Raw genomic sequence first — 18,722 nt, forward strand, 5'->3', positions numbered from 1 at the left:
CTGCCATCTGCATTACTGGACTGGGTGTCTGAATTGCTGGATGTCTTGACATTTCACCCCTGTTTGTATGTCTGCTTCATCTGCTGCTGTGTCTTTGTCATCATGATACTTTGTGACACACACACACAGAATGTCTCTCATACAGTGTTCCTACAGTGACTGCACAGTCCTCTGTAGTGAGATATGCCTTGCGTAAGCCATTTTCTCAATTTCCAGCTTGGATACTCTGTCTGAAGTCATCCATTTCTGGATCTTTGACTCTCTTTCAATTTCTCTAATAGTCATTGCTGTGGCTGAAGCATGAACTGCCTCAAACTGTACAAATGATTCAGCTTCCTTCCTAGTGTGGGAATGGGGTGATACTTTTCAGTCCCACATCGCTCACCTATCACGTACTAACACCCGTCTGATGCTACCACTTGTTTATGGCTACAGAACTTGCCCATGGTGCTGAACCCTCGACTGATTTTGTGACATCTTGGTCAATCTGTTCCTTGACCTTTGCTGTAACTTGCCTTTCAGCTCTGTACAGGCTGAACCACATGCTGACCATCTTCATCAATGATCACTCTCAGTTGCCACTTGTCCAACATTCCCATTCCTTGAAACGTTGGTTCAAAGTCGTCACTAAGCTGTGCATTGGATTACATAGAATTTATTTTCAATTGTATGAATAGCACCTCCTTGGTTTGAACAGTTATTTTGCTCAGCAGAGGCTCATGACCCTTTTGAATCGCTACAAATTCAATCTCTACATTCCCAACTCTCGCATCCACAATAAACTGACCAATAACATGGAGTGGGATAAAACTTACAGACACACATTCTAGGAGTTGCTCTCGTTATATCCATGATTGCTATTCGTGTTCTGACTCTGTGCTGCATCTTCATATTGTCTCATTTATGCTCCTTTAATCACTTTCCTTTGCAGGGTTTGCCATGATTCGCTCTCTGTTCAATTTTATTTCTGCAATTGTTGACAAAATGGTCCTTGGCCCCACGTTTGCAGCATTTTTTTTTCCTTTGGCAGACAGAGTTGCCACATCTGACACACACTCTCTCGCTGACTGTTACCGTTTACATTGAAACATATCTGGATTCCCTTGTGCCACTTGGTTAATTCAGCTTTTGTCGTGTCGATGGGAGAAGTGGGACCAAGTTCCACGCTGTGGAAATGTCCATCTCCTGCTGCCAACATGGCTGCTAGTCTCAAAGTGCCACTTCGTCTTCTTGAAACTTATGCCTCAATTAGTTGATGTGCAATGTTGGATCACCTGGTCCATGAGCTGGCTTTACAAATCTGTCGTAGTGTGATTTCATCTAACTGATGCCTGCCTGGAATGGATCACAAATTAATCTACTTTTCCCTCCCTTTCTGTCTCTGGTAGAAAACAAGCCTTGGGAATGTGGAATTTGACATCACCACATAATGTTGCTTCAGACCTTTCACTGCACATTCATAATCCATTTTTCCTTCCATGTCAGGCAATGTATTGAAAGTCTCCCTCACCAAAGCATCTGCATTGAACAGCAATGAGGTCTGTTTCTGTGCTTTCTGAGCCACCGTCAGGATATGGTTCAGACTCATTGAGCCTGGCCTTACCTTTCATGCTGATGGTACTAGCATCTTCTGCCAGATCAAATGACTCAATTCAGTGGACTGCAGACATAATGCTGTAACATGGACCTCGCTATCTCTGTGTTTGCCTCTGTATTTTTACTTGTCACTGATGTCACATCTCAGGCTGAAAGAACAAGTTACTTCAAATTGCAGATTTAACTTTTTAACAATTCTAAGTGCACCCTCCAGGGGATGTACTCACCCAATGTCCATGGCAATTGGCAACTGATATGTACCAGCCTCATCATCATAACTCATCTTGGATCCACTTACATTATGCTTCAATGCTCCACTTTTTAAAAAGCTTTAATAGCGACTTCTTTGTGTACGCAGACACGCACACACAGACACGCACACACAGACACGGACGCACACAGACACACATTCATGCACGCACACACACATACACAAGTAGTAGAGTTTTAATTTCAGTTTCTTATCTAAAAATCAAGTCAACACACACAAAGAGCCGTCATGAAAATCCCCAACCCATTTTGGTGTCAGCTACAAACTTAAAAATTGCGGCAGAATCTTCCCAGCCCCTGAACGACGTTGTTATAGCGAGAAATTTGAGACTATTATGTGAGATTTCCAGTGTTTACCTTCTCAACATCAAGATCATTAAAATCTATTTTCCAACCAAAGGTTGAGCAGCATGTTGAGATCCTCATTCATGTGTGACAAAAAGCCGATTGATGTGAATTAACTGTCATTATTATCCTCAACACTACCCAATCTCAGTTCATTAATAAATTATTTCCATCACCCACCCATTGAATACAAACTCAATGTCAACAGTTCCCGAAATGAAAATTAAGATGGTTACTTGGTGATTGCAGCTCTCTGCTTGCTCCTCCAGACTTCCTTCCTGGACACCTTGCGCTAAAATCTCAGGGCACACTCCAGGGGACTACACTCACCCTGTGAACATTGACAACCAACATGTATTAGCCTCATCATCATGGCTCATCTTGGATTCATTTACAATTCACATCTGCACTTCAATGTTGCGCTTTAAAATACATCAGTATATTTTATTGCAATGCTGCTGCCAGGAAACCTTACTTGCAGAGATGTGTAGCCAGCTGGTGGTTTGGACCATGCAGCATCTAAGTGTTGGACAAGCGTTTGGATATGTCGCTGCACAGCACATTGCTACATCAATCTCAAACAGCAAAGACAACACAGTATGGGTACTTTAAGCATAAGGCCATGCCTCAATGCCTAAGGGGAGTAGTCCTCAGTGAAGTCCAGGGAGACACCCTTTAGGTGGGAGATGCCAGCACAGTAGGTCAAGGGGAAGCCTCTGATATCAATCCAGACATGGTCCGTCATCTGCTTGGAGCAGTCAGAGTCAGGGGAGTCCATGCCTCTACCATCCTGAGAGTGGGATGTGGTCAGCTCTGTGCTGTCAATCCAGCAGCTGTAAAAGGACATTCAGGAGGTTGCACAGATATCAGTCAGGGATCTGATCACTTAACCTTCAGGATTGCCTGGCAAAATCACTCAAAGGAGGGGGCCACAGTTACTCCTGAGGGTTAAGCCAGTAAAAGTCAAGGAGAGGTTATCTCAGGCCATTGCTGCAGGAGGGAACTATGGATCTTAATTGTGGGCATACAGAGGGGATTACAGTTGTGAAGGGGTGGACAACTCAATTTATAAGGAGGGGAGATGATACAACATTGAAGGGAAAGGGCTATGCAGGAGGTGGAGTGACCAACAGTCAGTAGCACCCTGGCTTTGATGGGGTTGGAGGAACGATGCACCACTAGATCCTGCGAGTATTCTTGATTGTGCTTTGTGTGGGCAGATAAAGATTTATATAAATGGGTTGATGAGGAAATTCAAAACCTGTGTGGTTAATGGGGAGGGCTACCAAGAAGGGAATGGTTAAGTTTGAGGGTTCACTGATGTTAACAGAGTAAATCTGAAACTCACTACTTGAGGAAGGCCCCCTGTTTCCTTCCAATGTGTGGAATAGAGATGAAAATGCCTGTGACCTCACTTGGAGTGGGCGAGGTAAATGCTTCATTCTGTGAGGGAGGGGGGCTTTAATTTCATGTGAAGTGAGGTCATCAAAGGATAACAGCATTCCACAGAGACACACACACAAAGTTTAAACATATCTTGGCACATCATGCCAAGTGAGCCTTAGGCATTAACGAGCTGTCTGGAGACCAAGTCCTTGTCTCAAGCACTTTGAACCATATCATAGAACCATTACGAATCAATCCCATTAATAACTGTAATACACTAACAATTCTTTTTTTCTACCTGGAAAGATGGACCCTAGCAACCAAACTAGAAATGACCTGCCAGTCACCTCTAGCTGCATGTGCACATGAGTTGCTCGCTTCACACCTTCACCCATCAAACATCATGTATTACCAGATAAAAACCTAAAGAACTGCGGATGATGTAAATCAGGAGCAAAAACAAAGTTGCTGGAAAAGCTCAGCAGGTCTGGCAGCGTCTGTGGAGAAGAAAATAGAGTTAACGTTTCGGGTCCGGTGACCCTTCCTCAGAACTGGGGAAGGGTCACCGGACCGGAAACGTTAACTCTGTTTTCTCCTCCACAGATGCTGCCAGACCTGCGGAGCTTTTCCAGCAACTTTGTTTTTGATCATGTATTACCAGGATGGCTAGGTTCTGTTCCATCATTGTCATATTTGCATCTAAACAGGCATACACTCCTTCCTCATCAGGAGACAAGGTGATGCTTATAGTAATGCAGCCAGAAGAAGAATCATATACGGGATCCTCACACTGAACATTGAAGATAGTTGAGGGCAGGGCAGTAGACATCTACGTGGACTTTAGAAAGGCCTTGGACAAGGTTCTGCGTGGTAGACTGGTTAGTAAAGTTAGAACACATGGGATTCAGGGAAAGCTTGCTACTTGGATGCAAAGTCATCTTGATAGTAGGAAACAGATGGTGGTGGTAGAGGGTTGTTGTACTGGATTGGTGGTCTGTGATCAGTGGTATTCCGCAGGGATCAGTGTCGGGTCCACTGTTGTTTATCATTTATATAAACAATTTGGATGAGACGAGAGGTAGCAGGATTACTAAATTTGCGGATGACAGTGAGGAATGTTGTCTAAAATTACAAAGGGATCTTGATCAATTGAGCCAATGAGCTGAGGAGTGGTAGATGGAGTTTAATTTAGATAAATGTGAGCTGCTGCATTTTGGTAAGACCAACAAGTTCAGGACTTACAGTTAATGGTAGGGCCCTAGGGAATGTTGTAAAACAGAGAGACTGAGGGGTTCAGGTACATAGGTCATTGAAAGTTGTGACACAAGTAGACACCGTGGTAAAGGAGGCGTTTGGCAAGCTTGCCTTCATTACGGAAACCATTCAGTACAGGAGTTGGAACATCATGTTGTGATTGTAGAGGATGTTGGTCAGGCCACTTTTGGAGTACTGTGTACAGTTCTGGTTGCCCTGCTATAGGAAGGATGCTATTAAATTGGAGATGGTGCAGAAAAGATTTACAAGGATGTTACTGGGACTGGAGGGTTTGACATATAAGGATAAGCTGGGACTTTTTTCCCCGGAGCATAGGAAATTGAGAGGTTTATAAAATCATGAGGGGCATAGATAAGCTGAATAGCAAAGGTCTTTTCCCTAGGGTTTGGGAGTTCAAAACTAGAGGGCATAATTTTAAGGTGAGAAGAGAAAGATTTAACAGGGACTTGAGAGGCAACTTTTTCACACATAAGGTGGTTCTGGTTGCCTCGTCACAGGAAAGATGTGGAGGTGTTGGAAAAGGTGCAGAGGAGATTTACCAGGATGTTGCCTGGAATGGAGGGAAGGTCTTATGAGGAAAGGTTGAGAGAGCTCAGGCTTTTCTCTTTAGAACGACGAAGGATGAGAGGTGACTTGATAGATGTATACAAAATGATCAGAGGTATAGATAGAGTAGACAACCAGAGACTTTTTCCTAGGGTGGAGGTAGCTATTACGAGGAGGCATAGTTTTAAAGTGAGTGGAGGTAGATACAAGGGAGTTGTCAGAGGTAGGTTCTTTACTCAGAGAGTGGTAGGGGCGTGGAATGCATTGCCAGAGAGGGTAGTGGAGTCGGCCTCATTTGGAGCATTTAATCGGCTATTAGATAGGCATATGGATGATAGTATAAGGTAGGGATGGAGGTTAGATAGACCTTAGGATTAGGATAAAAGTTCGGCACAACATCGTGGGCCGAAGGGCCTGTACTGTTCTATGTTCTATATATAAAATGAACTGCTAGAGGAAGTGGTAGTTGCAGGTACAGTTACAATTTTCAAAAGACATTTGGACAGGTACCTGAATAGGAAAGGTTTAGAGGGCTATGGGCCAAACGCAGGCAAAAGGGTCTAGTTAGTTTGGAAAGTTGTTCGGCAAGGATGAGTTGGACCGAAGGGTCTGTTTCCATGCTGTATAACTCTATGAATCTATGGATCTATGACACTCTGTAAAGGTAGCTGGACCTTCCACCTCCATCCTGTCCGTCACAACTGATGAAGAAAAGAGAACAAATGCAATAACGTATATGCAGTAATGTGTCACTATGCCACTTATGTTCTGTCAGAAAGTCTTCTGTCTAGAATGCTCAGACATGCTGAGTACGTCCTGTCCAGAAGCAGATGTGCCCTCTTCAGCTTGGACCCCACAGGGCTGAGGCTAGCAGGCAGGCTGGAGGTCGAAGGCCCAGCCACCTCCAGATTACCCTAAGAGGAAACTTCTGAGGATCCTGTATGTAGTTCCTGTACCGACTGAGTTGCTACAAGCACCACCCTGCCTCCTTGTGAGGAAGGGGCACATGGAGTGAGCTGAAGGTCCCCTCACCCCCTGTCCCCTTGCCATTAGCGCTAAGTAACAGTCTCTAGGGTTGCTGGATATGGGTCTCTATGGCTGCTCCCATCCTGTCCAAGACTACAGCCAGACACACACATGCTTGAGGCAGCAGGGTCCCAACAAAATTTCTTTTGTACAAGTTGACCCAGTGTTCCTGACAAACCTGCCTGCTGCTGCTTGTGCCTGCTTGTGCATATCAAGGAAGTCATGAATTGCTGACACCATTGGGTCCTCTCCTTCCTGGCCTGGACAAATGCCTGGTCTCTGGCTGCCTTCTGAGTGCCAGCGACCTGGGGCATTTCTTCCTTGACCAGCTGTGGAGATGTGTAAGTGAAGTATTCACCAACTGGTGCTCCCAATTCTAATCTAGATAAAATCGCCCCAAGGTGTCTGTATCTGAGCTGGTCGGGGGTGTAGAACAATAGAGGGAATAAGAACTTTTTTTAATCCCAAAGTTTAAATCATTAATTTATATTTCAAATGGCAGTTGTCTCAGCTCTGAATCTTGTGGAACATCAATTCCCATCCACTGCCTCTATGAATAACTACTTTTTACTTCCATTCTCTGCTTTCTGTGCTGAAAGCAATCTATTCATCACTTATCCCAACTCTATGATCTTATTTATTCATTTATATAGGTCACATTATTGAAAAACTTTTGAAAATCCAGGTAAATTGCATCTACTGCATCACTATTATCTGCTCTCTCAGTTACCTCCTTATAAAATTAATAGGTTTGGTCAAGCAAAAATTTCCCTTTGTAAAACCCATACTTAACTATTCAGTTTTATATTTCCTTTTTCTAAATGTTCTCTATTCTGTCCTTTAATGGGTAATTCCGTTGTGGTATTTCCCTGATAACTAATGTTAAGATGACTGGACCCTAACTCCCTGTCATGCTGTGATCCCCTTCTAAAACGAATGATGTTCATTGGCTAGCTCCCAGTCTTTTGGTTCTATTTTTTTTGGAATAAATATTGAAGGTGTACTGTAATGTTCTGATATCTCTTCCTTAACTTTCTTTAGGAGTATGATTGCAATCCATTATTTTCAGGGTTTTATCCTCTTTTGAGGCTGATTATTTTATTCATACATTCGGTTTTATTTTGTATGCAGTTATATTGTTACTCATCACAGAATCCATACAGTGTGGAAGCAGGCCATTCCACTCAACGAATCTACACAAACTCTCTGAAGAGCGTCCCACCCAGACCCTGCCCCTACCCTGTCACTGTAACTGTGAGTTTCCCATGGCTAATCCTCCTAGCCTGCACATCCCTGGACACTATGGGCAATATAGCACGACCAGTTCATTTAACCTGCGCCTCTTTGGACAGTGGGAGGAAACCGGAGCACCTGGAGGAAACCCACACAGACATGGGGAGAATGTGCAAACTCCACACAGTCACCCAAGGGTGGAATCGAACCTGGGTCCCTGGCTCTGTGAGGCAGCAGTGCTAGCCACTGAGTCACCAATCTAATTAGTCTAGCTCCCTGATAAATACTGAAGTAAAGTAATGATTTATTATTCCTGCCTTCTTCCCAGCATTACCCATGGTATTATCTGGTCTATAACCTGATGCTGGTATTCCCATCACAGCCTTACATTTGTATTGCTATGACTGTGGCTATTTTGTTTCATGTTCCTTGATAATTTAGTTTCATATGTTTTGTTTGTCTTCCTGATTGTTTTATTGGTGTCTCTCCTATTCCCTCTTGTAATGGCCTTACTGCTCTCTAAGCATTTAATGTATACCTTATTCTTAATCCACAATTATTGCTTTATGATGTTATTCATCCACGAAGTCTCACTGCTGTTTGGCTTGTTCTTCCCTATTAATGGAAAATAGTTTCCACTGCACAGCACGATACTAAGGTCACAACTTCTGAGATGTTCCCTTACACTTAATTCAGTAATTGCTTTAGTTTAATCCCTATTACTACATCCAACAGTGGGTTTTTTTTGGGGCGGCGCTTTTTATGTGTTGGGTTAGAAAGGGGTTCTGTACACATTATACGTACTCCATTCACTTAACCTCTTTCTTCTTTTCAATTACTATCATTATAGTCAAAATAATAGAAACATAGAAACTCAGAGCAGGAATAGGCTATTTGGTCCTTTAAGGCTGCTCTATCATTCAATATGATCATGGTTGATCTTCTCTCTCAACGCCATATTCCTGCTTCCTCCCCATACCCCCTGATTACTTTAATATTTAAAAGTTCGTCCATCTCTTTCTTGAATACAATTAGTAACTTGGCCTTCATTTGCCTTCAGTGGTAGAGAATTCCACAGGTTGACCACTCTGAGTGAAGAAATATTTGTTCTTCTCAGTTCTAAATGGCCTCACCCATATCCTGAGACTGTGTCCCCTGTTACTAGACACTCAGCCCATGACTGTTATTGTTTTTTTATCCATTTTCCTAATATGTATGCATATTTCTTCTCCATCTCCCTTCAACAAATCAGTAAAAAATTTGAATAAAAAATATATATGTACATTATTTTCGTAGGTACTCTTAGATGTTTGTTGATTCCGGAGTTGAGTTGAGGGGGTTGGCTTATGAGGAGAGACTGAGTAGATTGGGATTATATTCATTGGAATTCAGAAGATTGAGGGGGGATCTTATAGAAACATATAAAATTATGAAGGGAATAGATAAGATAGAAGTAGAGAGGATGTTTCCACTGGCAGGTGAAGCTAGGACAAGAGGGCATAGCCTCAAGATTAGAGGGAGCAGATTTAGGACTGAACTGAGAAGGAATTTCTTCACCCAGAGGGTTGTTAATCTATGGAATTCCTTGCCCAGTGAAGTAGTTGACGCTACTTCAGTAAATGCTTTTAAAAAAAAGGTAGATTTTTTTTGAACAATAAAGGAATTAAGGGATACGGTGAGAACGCGGGTAAGTGGATCTGAGTCCACGAAAGGATCAGCCACAATCTTATTGAATGGCGGAGCAGGCTCGAAGGGCCAGACGGCCTACTCCTGCTCCTAGTTCTTATGTTCTTATGTGGTTCATCATTTGTTATATCTTTTCTTTTTCCATCTGGATTCTACGTTTTGGCTGTTAGTTGCATTTCTTTTCTCTACTGCCTTTATTTTATCACAAATAAATGTAGTTATTCCACTTTCTTGTTTCCCCGCTCTTAGTTTTTCAAAATATGTTATTCCTTGATATGTATAATTTCCAGACCTGACTTTTCTGTAGCCTTGTCTTAATCTCAACATTAGTGCCTTCAGCTCTCTATTTTTTAATACACACCCCACCCCTACCCTCAAGGACTTTTACCAATCTGCCAGCTGTGGATGCATCTGACCACTGCATCGTCCTTGTGGAGATGGAGTCCCACCTTCACATGGACAACACCCTCCATCGTGTTGTGTGGGACTAACACCGTGCTAAATGGGACAGATTTCAAACAGATCTAGCAACTCATCACTGGGTATCCATGAGGTGCTGTTGGCCATCACTAGCAGCAGAATTATACTCCTGCCCACTTTGCAGCCCCATGTTCTGGCATATCCCATACTCAACCATTGCCATCAAGCCAGGGTATCAACCCTGATTCAATGGAGAGTGTAGGAGGGCATGCCAGGAGCAGCACCAGAAACACCTAAAAATGGGATGTCAATTTGGTGAAGCTTCCAAGCAGGACTGGCTTTAATGCTAAACACCATATGCAGCAGGTGATAGACAGAGCTAAGCAATCCCACAACGAATGAATCAGATCTAAGCTCTGCAGTCTTTCTATATCCAGTTGTGAATGGTGGTGGACAACTTAATAACTGACTGAAGTGGAGGCTCCACAAATATCCCCATCCTCAATGATGGAAGAGCCCAGCACATTCATGCAAAAGAGGAGTCTGAAGCATTTGCAGCAATCTTCAGCCAGAAGTGCTGAGTGGATGATCCAGTGGTTGCTAGCATCACAGATACCAGTCTTCAACCAATTCGATTCACTTCAAGTGATGACAAGAAATAGTTGGAGACACTGGATTGTGCAAAGGCTGTGTGCCCTGACAACATTCCGTCTATAGTATTGAAGACTTGTGCTTCAAAAGTTGCCGCTCCCCTAGCCAAGCTGTTCCAGTACAGTTACAACCCTGCGTCTACCCGACAGTGTGGAATTTTGCGTAGGTGTGTCCTCTACACACAATGCAGGACAAATCCAACCCATCTGGTTACTGTCCCATCAGTCTACTCTCAGTCATCAATAAAAGGAGAGAAGCTGTCATCAACAGTGCTATCAAGCAGTGCTACCTGCTCAGCAATAACCTGCTCTGTAACACCCGGTTTGGGTTCTGCCAGGGCAACTTGGTTCCTAACCTCATTACATCCTTGGTTCAAACATGGACAAAAGAGCTGAATTCCAGAGGTGAGGTCAGAGTGATAGCCTTTGACATGAAGGCCACATTTGACTGAGTGTGGCACCAAGGAACCCTAGCACAACTGGTCTGAATGTGTATCGGGGATAAAATCTTCGCTGGTTGGAGTCATATCTAGCATATAGGAAGATGGTTGTGGCTGCTGGAGATCAGTCACCTCAGCTCCAGGACATCTCTGCAGAAGCTCCTCAGGATAGTTTCCGAGGCCCAACCATCTTCAGCTGCTTCACCAATGACCTTCCCTCCACCTTAAGGTCAGAAGTGGGGATTGAGCAATCATCAGCAAAACTGTTTAGCACCATCTGCGACACCTCAGATACTGAAGCAAAACATGCACTATGTTCAACATGTTCAAATGCAACAACACTCGGACAGTATCCAGGCTGGGGCTGACAAGTAGCAAGTAATATTCATAATACACAAATGCCAGGCGAGGACCATCCCCAATAAGACACAACCTAACCACTGCCCTTGACATTCAGTGATGTTACCATCAACATCCTGGGGCTACCATTGACTAGAAACTGAAATGGACTCACCACATATATAAGGATTATATATACACACGCACAGTCAGTTCTGCTATAACACGATGGTTGCGTTCCTGCGCAACATCACAGTATAGAAAATCGCGCTATAGAATTAATGGGACCTATGGGTAAAGCAGGACAGAACACCAGAAAATATCACTCAAAATCACTCAAAAATCACTCAAAAGCCTAACACAGTTTGAATAAATATTTAATTCATATCTAACATTGAAATAAAAGTGAATTTAACACCTTACCTTGAAAAAATGTCAAGATGACTTGATGGGGAGGTTTTGAGATTACTCTGTTGTTAATGCAGGGGCTGAGGATCATCATCATCATCAACATTATCACCTTCAGGTGCAGTTTTGGTTGCAGGGTTAGGGCGAAAAATAGATAATCCCAGAAGTGGATAGGTTGTGATTCATTGTCTTCTGACTCTTTCTTGGGGGTTCGCTTAAAAAAGACATCCAGTTTTTGCTACTTTGCCCTTTTTCTTCTTTCATGAAGAAGCTGTTCATAGGGTGCCAAATAAGATTTTATTCCATAAGCTGCTACCCTGCTGCATTCTGCATTGTAATCATTGACCTCTAAGATCTGCAACTGCTTCTCAATTTCCCTCAGGATAGAACACAAAACAGAACAGCCCGCAAAATGATCATGTGATACCGGCATGGAGATTCTTTGGTATTAACATTGCGCATGCTCAGGACAAAGCCTGCGAAGCGATCAGGTGATGTCGACATGTACTCCTCCACGCACTGATGGAATTGTGTTATAGTCAACACAAGTTCGTGTTTTAGAAATAGTGTTCCCCCATTTGTCAGCCGCTTTATAACCAACTCGTGTTGCCAGAACACGCATTATAGCAGAACCGATTGTATATTATAAATACTCCGCAAAGTCCGTCCATCATCTACAAGGCACAGGTCAGGAATGTGACAGAATATTCCCCTGAGTGAATGCAGCTCCAACAACATGCATGAAGGACAAAGCAACCTGTTTGATTGGCATCACATCCACAAACTTCCATTCCCTCCACCACCGACACAGTGCACACTGCTGCTATTCAATCTACAAGATGCACTGCAGATGTTCACCAAGGTTCCTTAGACAGCACCTTCCCAACCATGACACTTCCATCTAGAAGGACAAGGGAGCAGAGACGGAGGTGGGAATGCCACCACTTGCATGTTCCCCTCCAAGCCACTCACCATATTGACATTGGGTCAAAATCCTGAGACTCCCTCTGTAATGGCATTGTGGGTCTACCTTCAGCACATGGACTGCGGCAGTGCAAGAAGGCCATTCACCACCACCTTTTCAAGGGCAATAAATGCTGGCCATTCAGCAAACCCCCCACCCCCACTCAGACTGGAGATACACCAATTTTCAAGCATTACAATGGGATTGTGGTAGAATACATTTGGCAGGAATTGTCTGATGACTTCACTAGAAATGTATCATTTCACACATATTTCAGATTAAATTTCATCCACCACTTGTCTGCTCATCCAGCTGTCAACTATTTTTATCATCTTTACCGTCAACCATATTTCCCACACTACTTATTCCCTTGCCATCATTTTCTCCTTGATTTGATTCTTCACTATGCTTTCCTACCCCGTGTTTTGTTTACATTTAGGCTGTTTATGCTTCTTATAAATGTCTCCCAGCTGCACAGTGTTACTAGTTTAAAGCCTTTGCCACATCCTTTTTTACTATTTCTGTTAGAATCCGGTTTCCATGCAGGTACAAATGGAACCTATCCCATTCTTAACAGCTCCATCATAGCCAAGAACAGGCCCCAGTGTCCAGTGAAAAAGAAAACCTCTTCCCCCACCAACCCTTTAGCCAGACCTGAATTCTTCTGAGTTTCCTGCTTCTGGGCCAATTTCACTAGCTTTGGGTAATTACCTTTAAGGTTCTGCCTTTTAATTTAGAGTCTAATACACCTGCTCTTTAAGCAGGACACCTTCCCTGTTCAAGAATGAACCATGCTATCTAAATTCATCTTCACCCTTTCCAAGTTCCTCATTCCTCTCCAGCTGCCATAGGATAACCTTTAACTGTGGTATGCACCCCTGTCGGGATTCCTTTCACCAGCTGCTGAAGATGCTGTTGATCCACATATTTATAGAAGTCCCACCTACTGCTGTATTTCTGTCTGTAAATCCTTGTCTTATATTTGTATTTGTTGGTTGTCTCTTAGATTCTCTTTGGCCTTGACACTTTGATTTTCCACAGGTTTACAAATTTTATCCCTTGCTGCACAATTGAGTTTAAAATCCTGTCTACTTCCCTATTTGAATGGGGTTGGCAAGAACACGAACCTTAACACAGTTCAGGTGCATTGCAGCATCTGTGGGTCATCCTCTGACTCAAACTCTGAGTTGAAGCTTCTTGAACGACCCCAATAGCCACAGACGCGTTTGCTCTGAACCAAACCGGCATCCAGGAATTACCACATGCTGCAACTGTGACACATCACTTGAGCTGTCATGCTGATGTGTTCTCAGAAATTACTTAATTATTTTCAGTTTCATATTTAGTTATGTTTTATGTATTATTAATCATAACTATAACTAGCAGTTATTTTACAACTTCGTGATAGAATAAACTTTATCACTTTCCAGGTACTCACTTCAAAACAAACTTCTGTGTCTGTAACAGAGTAAGAATCCATTCCTTACAAAAGCAAAACAAATAGTTCACTTTTTTTTCCTTCCTCCCCTGCACTCCCTTAATCACTCAACTCTGGCACCATATTATAAGTCACGCTCAAGTTCTAAGTCACATTAAGTTAGCTAGTTTTATGTGTTCCTAAGACAAAAGCCTATCTATCTTATTTCATGAAGATCCAGTTTTAGCTGGTCCAATATGAAACTGCTGTTTTCATTGCAGCATTGCTACAGCTAGCAACTACAGAAGTAAAACTGCAGATTTCAAGTTAATGCCAACTATAAACAAAATTAGATTTGCATAGTATAATATAGATTTTCTTTCCAACAACTGTGCACATTGAGTCCTTATTCTTTATTCAGTCATTTATTGTTATATTAAGTAGTTTAACAAGTTAATCCAAGCGTTTAATGCAGTTCATATGTTTGTCTAGTTCTATTTTAAACCACTGTACTAGTCTAGACAAAGACCATTTCCCTATCTGCTCGGCTAATTAATTTCTCTAGACATCAACTCATAGATCTTCCCTGTCTCAGATCACTCCTTGTTCACAAGTTTTACAGAATTTATGAAGTTTCTCAAAATGTACAAAAGTAATGATACTCATCAAAAGTGGTTTTCAGTTGATCTGTTTTGGGGTACCAGCTCATATTTCTGGCTGACTGGGCACAAGACATCTCTTTGTTTTCTTTGTTGACCTGTTTGAGCAAACTTCTGGAAATTGCAATTTCCATTCTTAAAACCAAATCTTCAACACATAACTCAGAAAATGAACTTTGAATCCAGGTTTGTAATGTTCAGTTTATTTCGCTGTCACTTTGTTATGAACTCTCCTTTTAATGCTTTTTTTTGGCTTTTATCAGAAACCTTACGTTTGTAAAATTCCTGGCTGTACAAAGCGTTATACTGATCCCAGTTCCCTCCGAAAACATGTCAAAACGGTCCATGGCCCTGAGGCTCATATCACGAAGAAACAGCGAGGAGATATCCACCCAAGACCACCACCACCCAGGGACTCAGGCAACAACTCCCAGGCTAAATCACCTGGGCAGCAACAGGCTGAACTAAACAACACTACCTCAAAGCGGGAAGAATGTCTTCAAGTTAAGGCCATAAAGACAGAGAAGCCAATGGTATGCTATTATTTTCAAAATTAATTATGACATTCATTACACCAAGTTCAAAGCATATTTTTGCAGATTTTTATCCTGTTGCCCTGAAGATGCTCAGACTTAATGACTATCTGTATCACAGTTAATGCCAGAGCTCCAGTACTCCATTCAAGAAAAGTTTATTTACATATTAAAAATGATTGTTGCCAGGCGTTTTCACTTGTGGAAAACAGCAGAGCCAAGTCCTGTTTAATTTCAAACCTGCAGGCAAATTTAGGAGCACATTTACGATCCATCCCTAAGATCAGCTAACTATGACCTTCCGATGTGTGTGCTGAAGAGAAAAATCAGCAAAATGCGCATAAGCTCTGTTGAAGAGTTTCCGATACCAACTGTGAAAGCTTCTTTTCCATTGATAAAATGAGTTTAAGATGGCAAAGTGCATAAATACAGATGGCTAACCATGAATATCATCTTAAAATCTTAAAAAAAAAGTATTTGAAGTTGAGAAATCATCAGACCGAATGTGATATGTCTGAGTCTGCTGAGGGAAGTAAGGGTGGAAGCTGCTGAGTAACTGCTACGATCCTCCAGTCCTCCCTAGATACAGTGGTGATCCCAGAAGCCTGGAGGATTGCCAACGTTGCATCCGTGTTCAAAAGGCTTGTAAGGATAAACCTAGCAACCACAGACCAGTCAGTTTACCCCGATGAGAAAAAATTTTGGAGATGACAATCTGGGATAAAACTAACAGCTAGCAGTGATTAGTTAAGGAAATCAAGCATTAAAGACAAAATCATGTTTGACTAAGTTGTTTCAGTTTGCTTTGATGAGCTAACAGAATTTATGAGAGTAATGCATTTCATGTGGTGTGTGTAAAAAAATTAATCAACCTTTTCAGACAAGCAATATCTCACTTCTGGATGAAAAAAAAACTGTGTTTACTTGATTGCTGGTGAAACATACTGATCCATTGTTGTAATTATTCCCTATCCTGCAATTAATCACCACTAACTGAAAGTAACTTTCTTTTCTCTTTCTCGCTTTCACTAATTTGCTGACCTTTCTGTCTGGTGCTGTCTCATTTCTTGTTCTGTCTTCCTAAGGACAGTGGGTAATAAGGTGAGATTTTATGGCCTGTTTCATTCTTTGACTACTTGAATTTGCTACACAAATTAAGGCTGTTATTGAGATGTTCCTAGATTTTTTAAAAAAATTAATTTCTGCAATGTAAGCTTTGCTGACCAAAATGAGATTTATTATGTTGTGGTGGGGCTTCATGAATCACTGAGAGGGCAGTTAAGGGTCAGCTGCATTGGGCAAAACTGCAGTCAGATTCAGACCAGACCAGACCAGACTGGGCACTGAAGAATTAACTCCACTAACTGTTCTAAATCTTATAATCCAGTACCTGTATCTGTCACTTGTGTTGAAAGATCTCCACTATAAAACCATCTCTTATTAACCGTATCCCCACTCAGTCTATTCTCTTATGTGTCACCATTTCATAGAATCCCTACCGTGTGGAAGCAGGCTATTTGGTCCAATGGGCCCACACTGAGCCCCTGAAGAGCATCCCACCCAGACCCCATCCCCCTACCCTATCCCTGAAGCCCTGCATTTCGCATGGCTAACACACCTAATTTACACATCCCTGAACACTATGGGTAATCTAGCATGGCTAATCCAACTAACTTGCACATCTTTGAACCGTGAAAGGAAACCAGAGCATCCATGCAGATGCAAGGAGAACATGCAAACTCCACACAGACAGTTGCCTGAGGGCGGAATCAAACCTGGGTCCCTGGCGCTATGAGGCTGCAGTGCTAACCACTGAGCAGCCACCATACTGCCCAGTAGTCATAGTGTCATAGTAAAGGAATATTGGGACATAAGTAAAATCACTGAACACTTCTGGGCGGATAACTGCAAATAAAGTGCTGGGAAAATTATGAAGAGTATTTTATGTTTTCTCTTTGTTAATTCTCTCTCATAATCCTTCAACTTTGCAGATTCCTTTTTCATTATATTTGCACCAACTTATTTTTGATTTGCATCATCTGTCTGACAAGTGCTAAGTGCTTTTCTTTTAATTTCAAATTTTATCTAATCTGCCTAGAACCACAATTGTCAACGCAGTCCCTTTATCCTTCCCGGAATATGCTGAAGTTGCAGTGTTTTCATTGTCTATTTAAATTTTCCAGTTGGTGAACTGCAGCACAATTTACCAGATTTTCCTTCCATTTGATTTAGACGACATCTCTTTCTCTCTTGCTATTTTGATTTTCTTTTTCCATTCTTACACTGAAGCTAGGTACACTGAAGTCACAATTTCTGATGTAATTCCCTCATGTTAGGTCACTCACATACTTTGCTTGACTATTCAGAACCACATCAAAAGGTGCAATCTGCCCACATGTAGTAGCTTGGCACTATTTAGTTCTAGTGGAATTGTGTGCAAGTGTAACTCTCAGTATTTCAACATGTCACTCAGGTTCTGCGACTATTTTACATGAGCTTAGGTAATGCACGACTTAGCAATATTTAAAAGGTCAAATTCTTATTATTTTATGGGCTAGTGTTTATTTATGTCACTTTTACATGAGCACGATAATCAGTTTAAGTCTGTGCTACTTTTACAAAACTATTGGATTCCCTCATGCGTACAAAGTCAAGGCAACTTAGCTGTTCCTTTCTGTCCATCCCACAGACATCTCAGCCAAGCCCTGGTGGTCAGTCTTCATGCAGCAGTGAACCGTCCCCCTTCAGCAACCACTCCAACAGTGGGATCGAGCTTAATCTGAATAGCGGAGGCAGTGTGGGAGATCTCAGTGCCATTGATGAGGCACCAATTATGGACTCTACAGTTTCTACAGCAACTTCAGCATTGGGCCTGCAAGCCAGAAGAAATTTGACAGGGACCAGGTGGATGGAGCAGCTAAAGGTGGAAAGGTTGAAACAAGTCAATGGACTTCTTCCCAGAGTCAACACCATTCCAGCTACCAAAAACACAACATTGCCTCCTATAACAGGAAGTGGTAAGGAAGAAGCTGCAGTTTTCTGTAGAAGAACTAAATTATTCCTTAAAAACACAGAGAGGAGACAGTTATCTGAGCTACAGAATAGTGCAGGATATTTAATTATGATTCATATTAAAATGGCTGGAGGCCATTGAGAAAAAGTTTTTGAATCAGTTGATTCCTAAAACATCTAGCTAGTTTTCTGAAATGACAATTGCTCCTTAATTATTACTGGAAATAATTATAGATTTTGTGATTTCTATATTTTGGTCTTTTAAATGAAAAAAAGCAACGATAATCAAGGGATGCTAAAACTGATCACTGCATACTTTACACATCAGTGTAAAGGTATCATAGGTTGTAGATAAATAAAAAGATCTCCATATTCTTAGACAACAAGGTGTAGGGCTGGATGAACACAGCAGGCCAAGCAGCATCATAGGAGCAGGAAGGCTGACGTTTCGGGCTTAGACCCTTCATCAGAAATTTTCTGATGAAGGGTCTAGGCCCGAAACATCAGCCTTCCTGCT

General features: G+C 42.0%; 1 protein-coding gene across 2 annotated transcripts in view; it reads left to right on the forward strand.

The window, feature by feature from the left end:
* Positions 1-18,722, forward strand: part of LOC109923305 (transcriptional activator GLI3-like) — a 355,583-nt gene that overhangs the window by 330,819 nt on the left and 6,042 nt on the right. For both annotated transcript variants that reach the window (XM_048596316.1, XM_020523345.2), the window contains exons 13-14: positions 14,924-15,193; positions 17,883-18,210. In XM_048596316.1, coding sequence (XP_048452273.1) covers positions 14,924-15,193; positions 17,883-18,210 — 598 coding nt within the window. The remainder of the gene's footprint in view (positions 1-14,923; positions 15,194-17,882; positions 18,211-18,722) is intronic.

This window comes from Rhincodon typus, chromosome 4 (assembly GCF_021869965.1).
Source record: "Rhincodon typus isolate 14 chromosome 4, sRhiTyp1.1, whole genome shotgun sequence".
NCBI lineage: Eukaryota > Metazoa > Chordata > Chondrichthyes > Orectolobiformes > Rhincodontidae > Rhincodon > Rhincodon typus.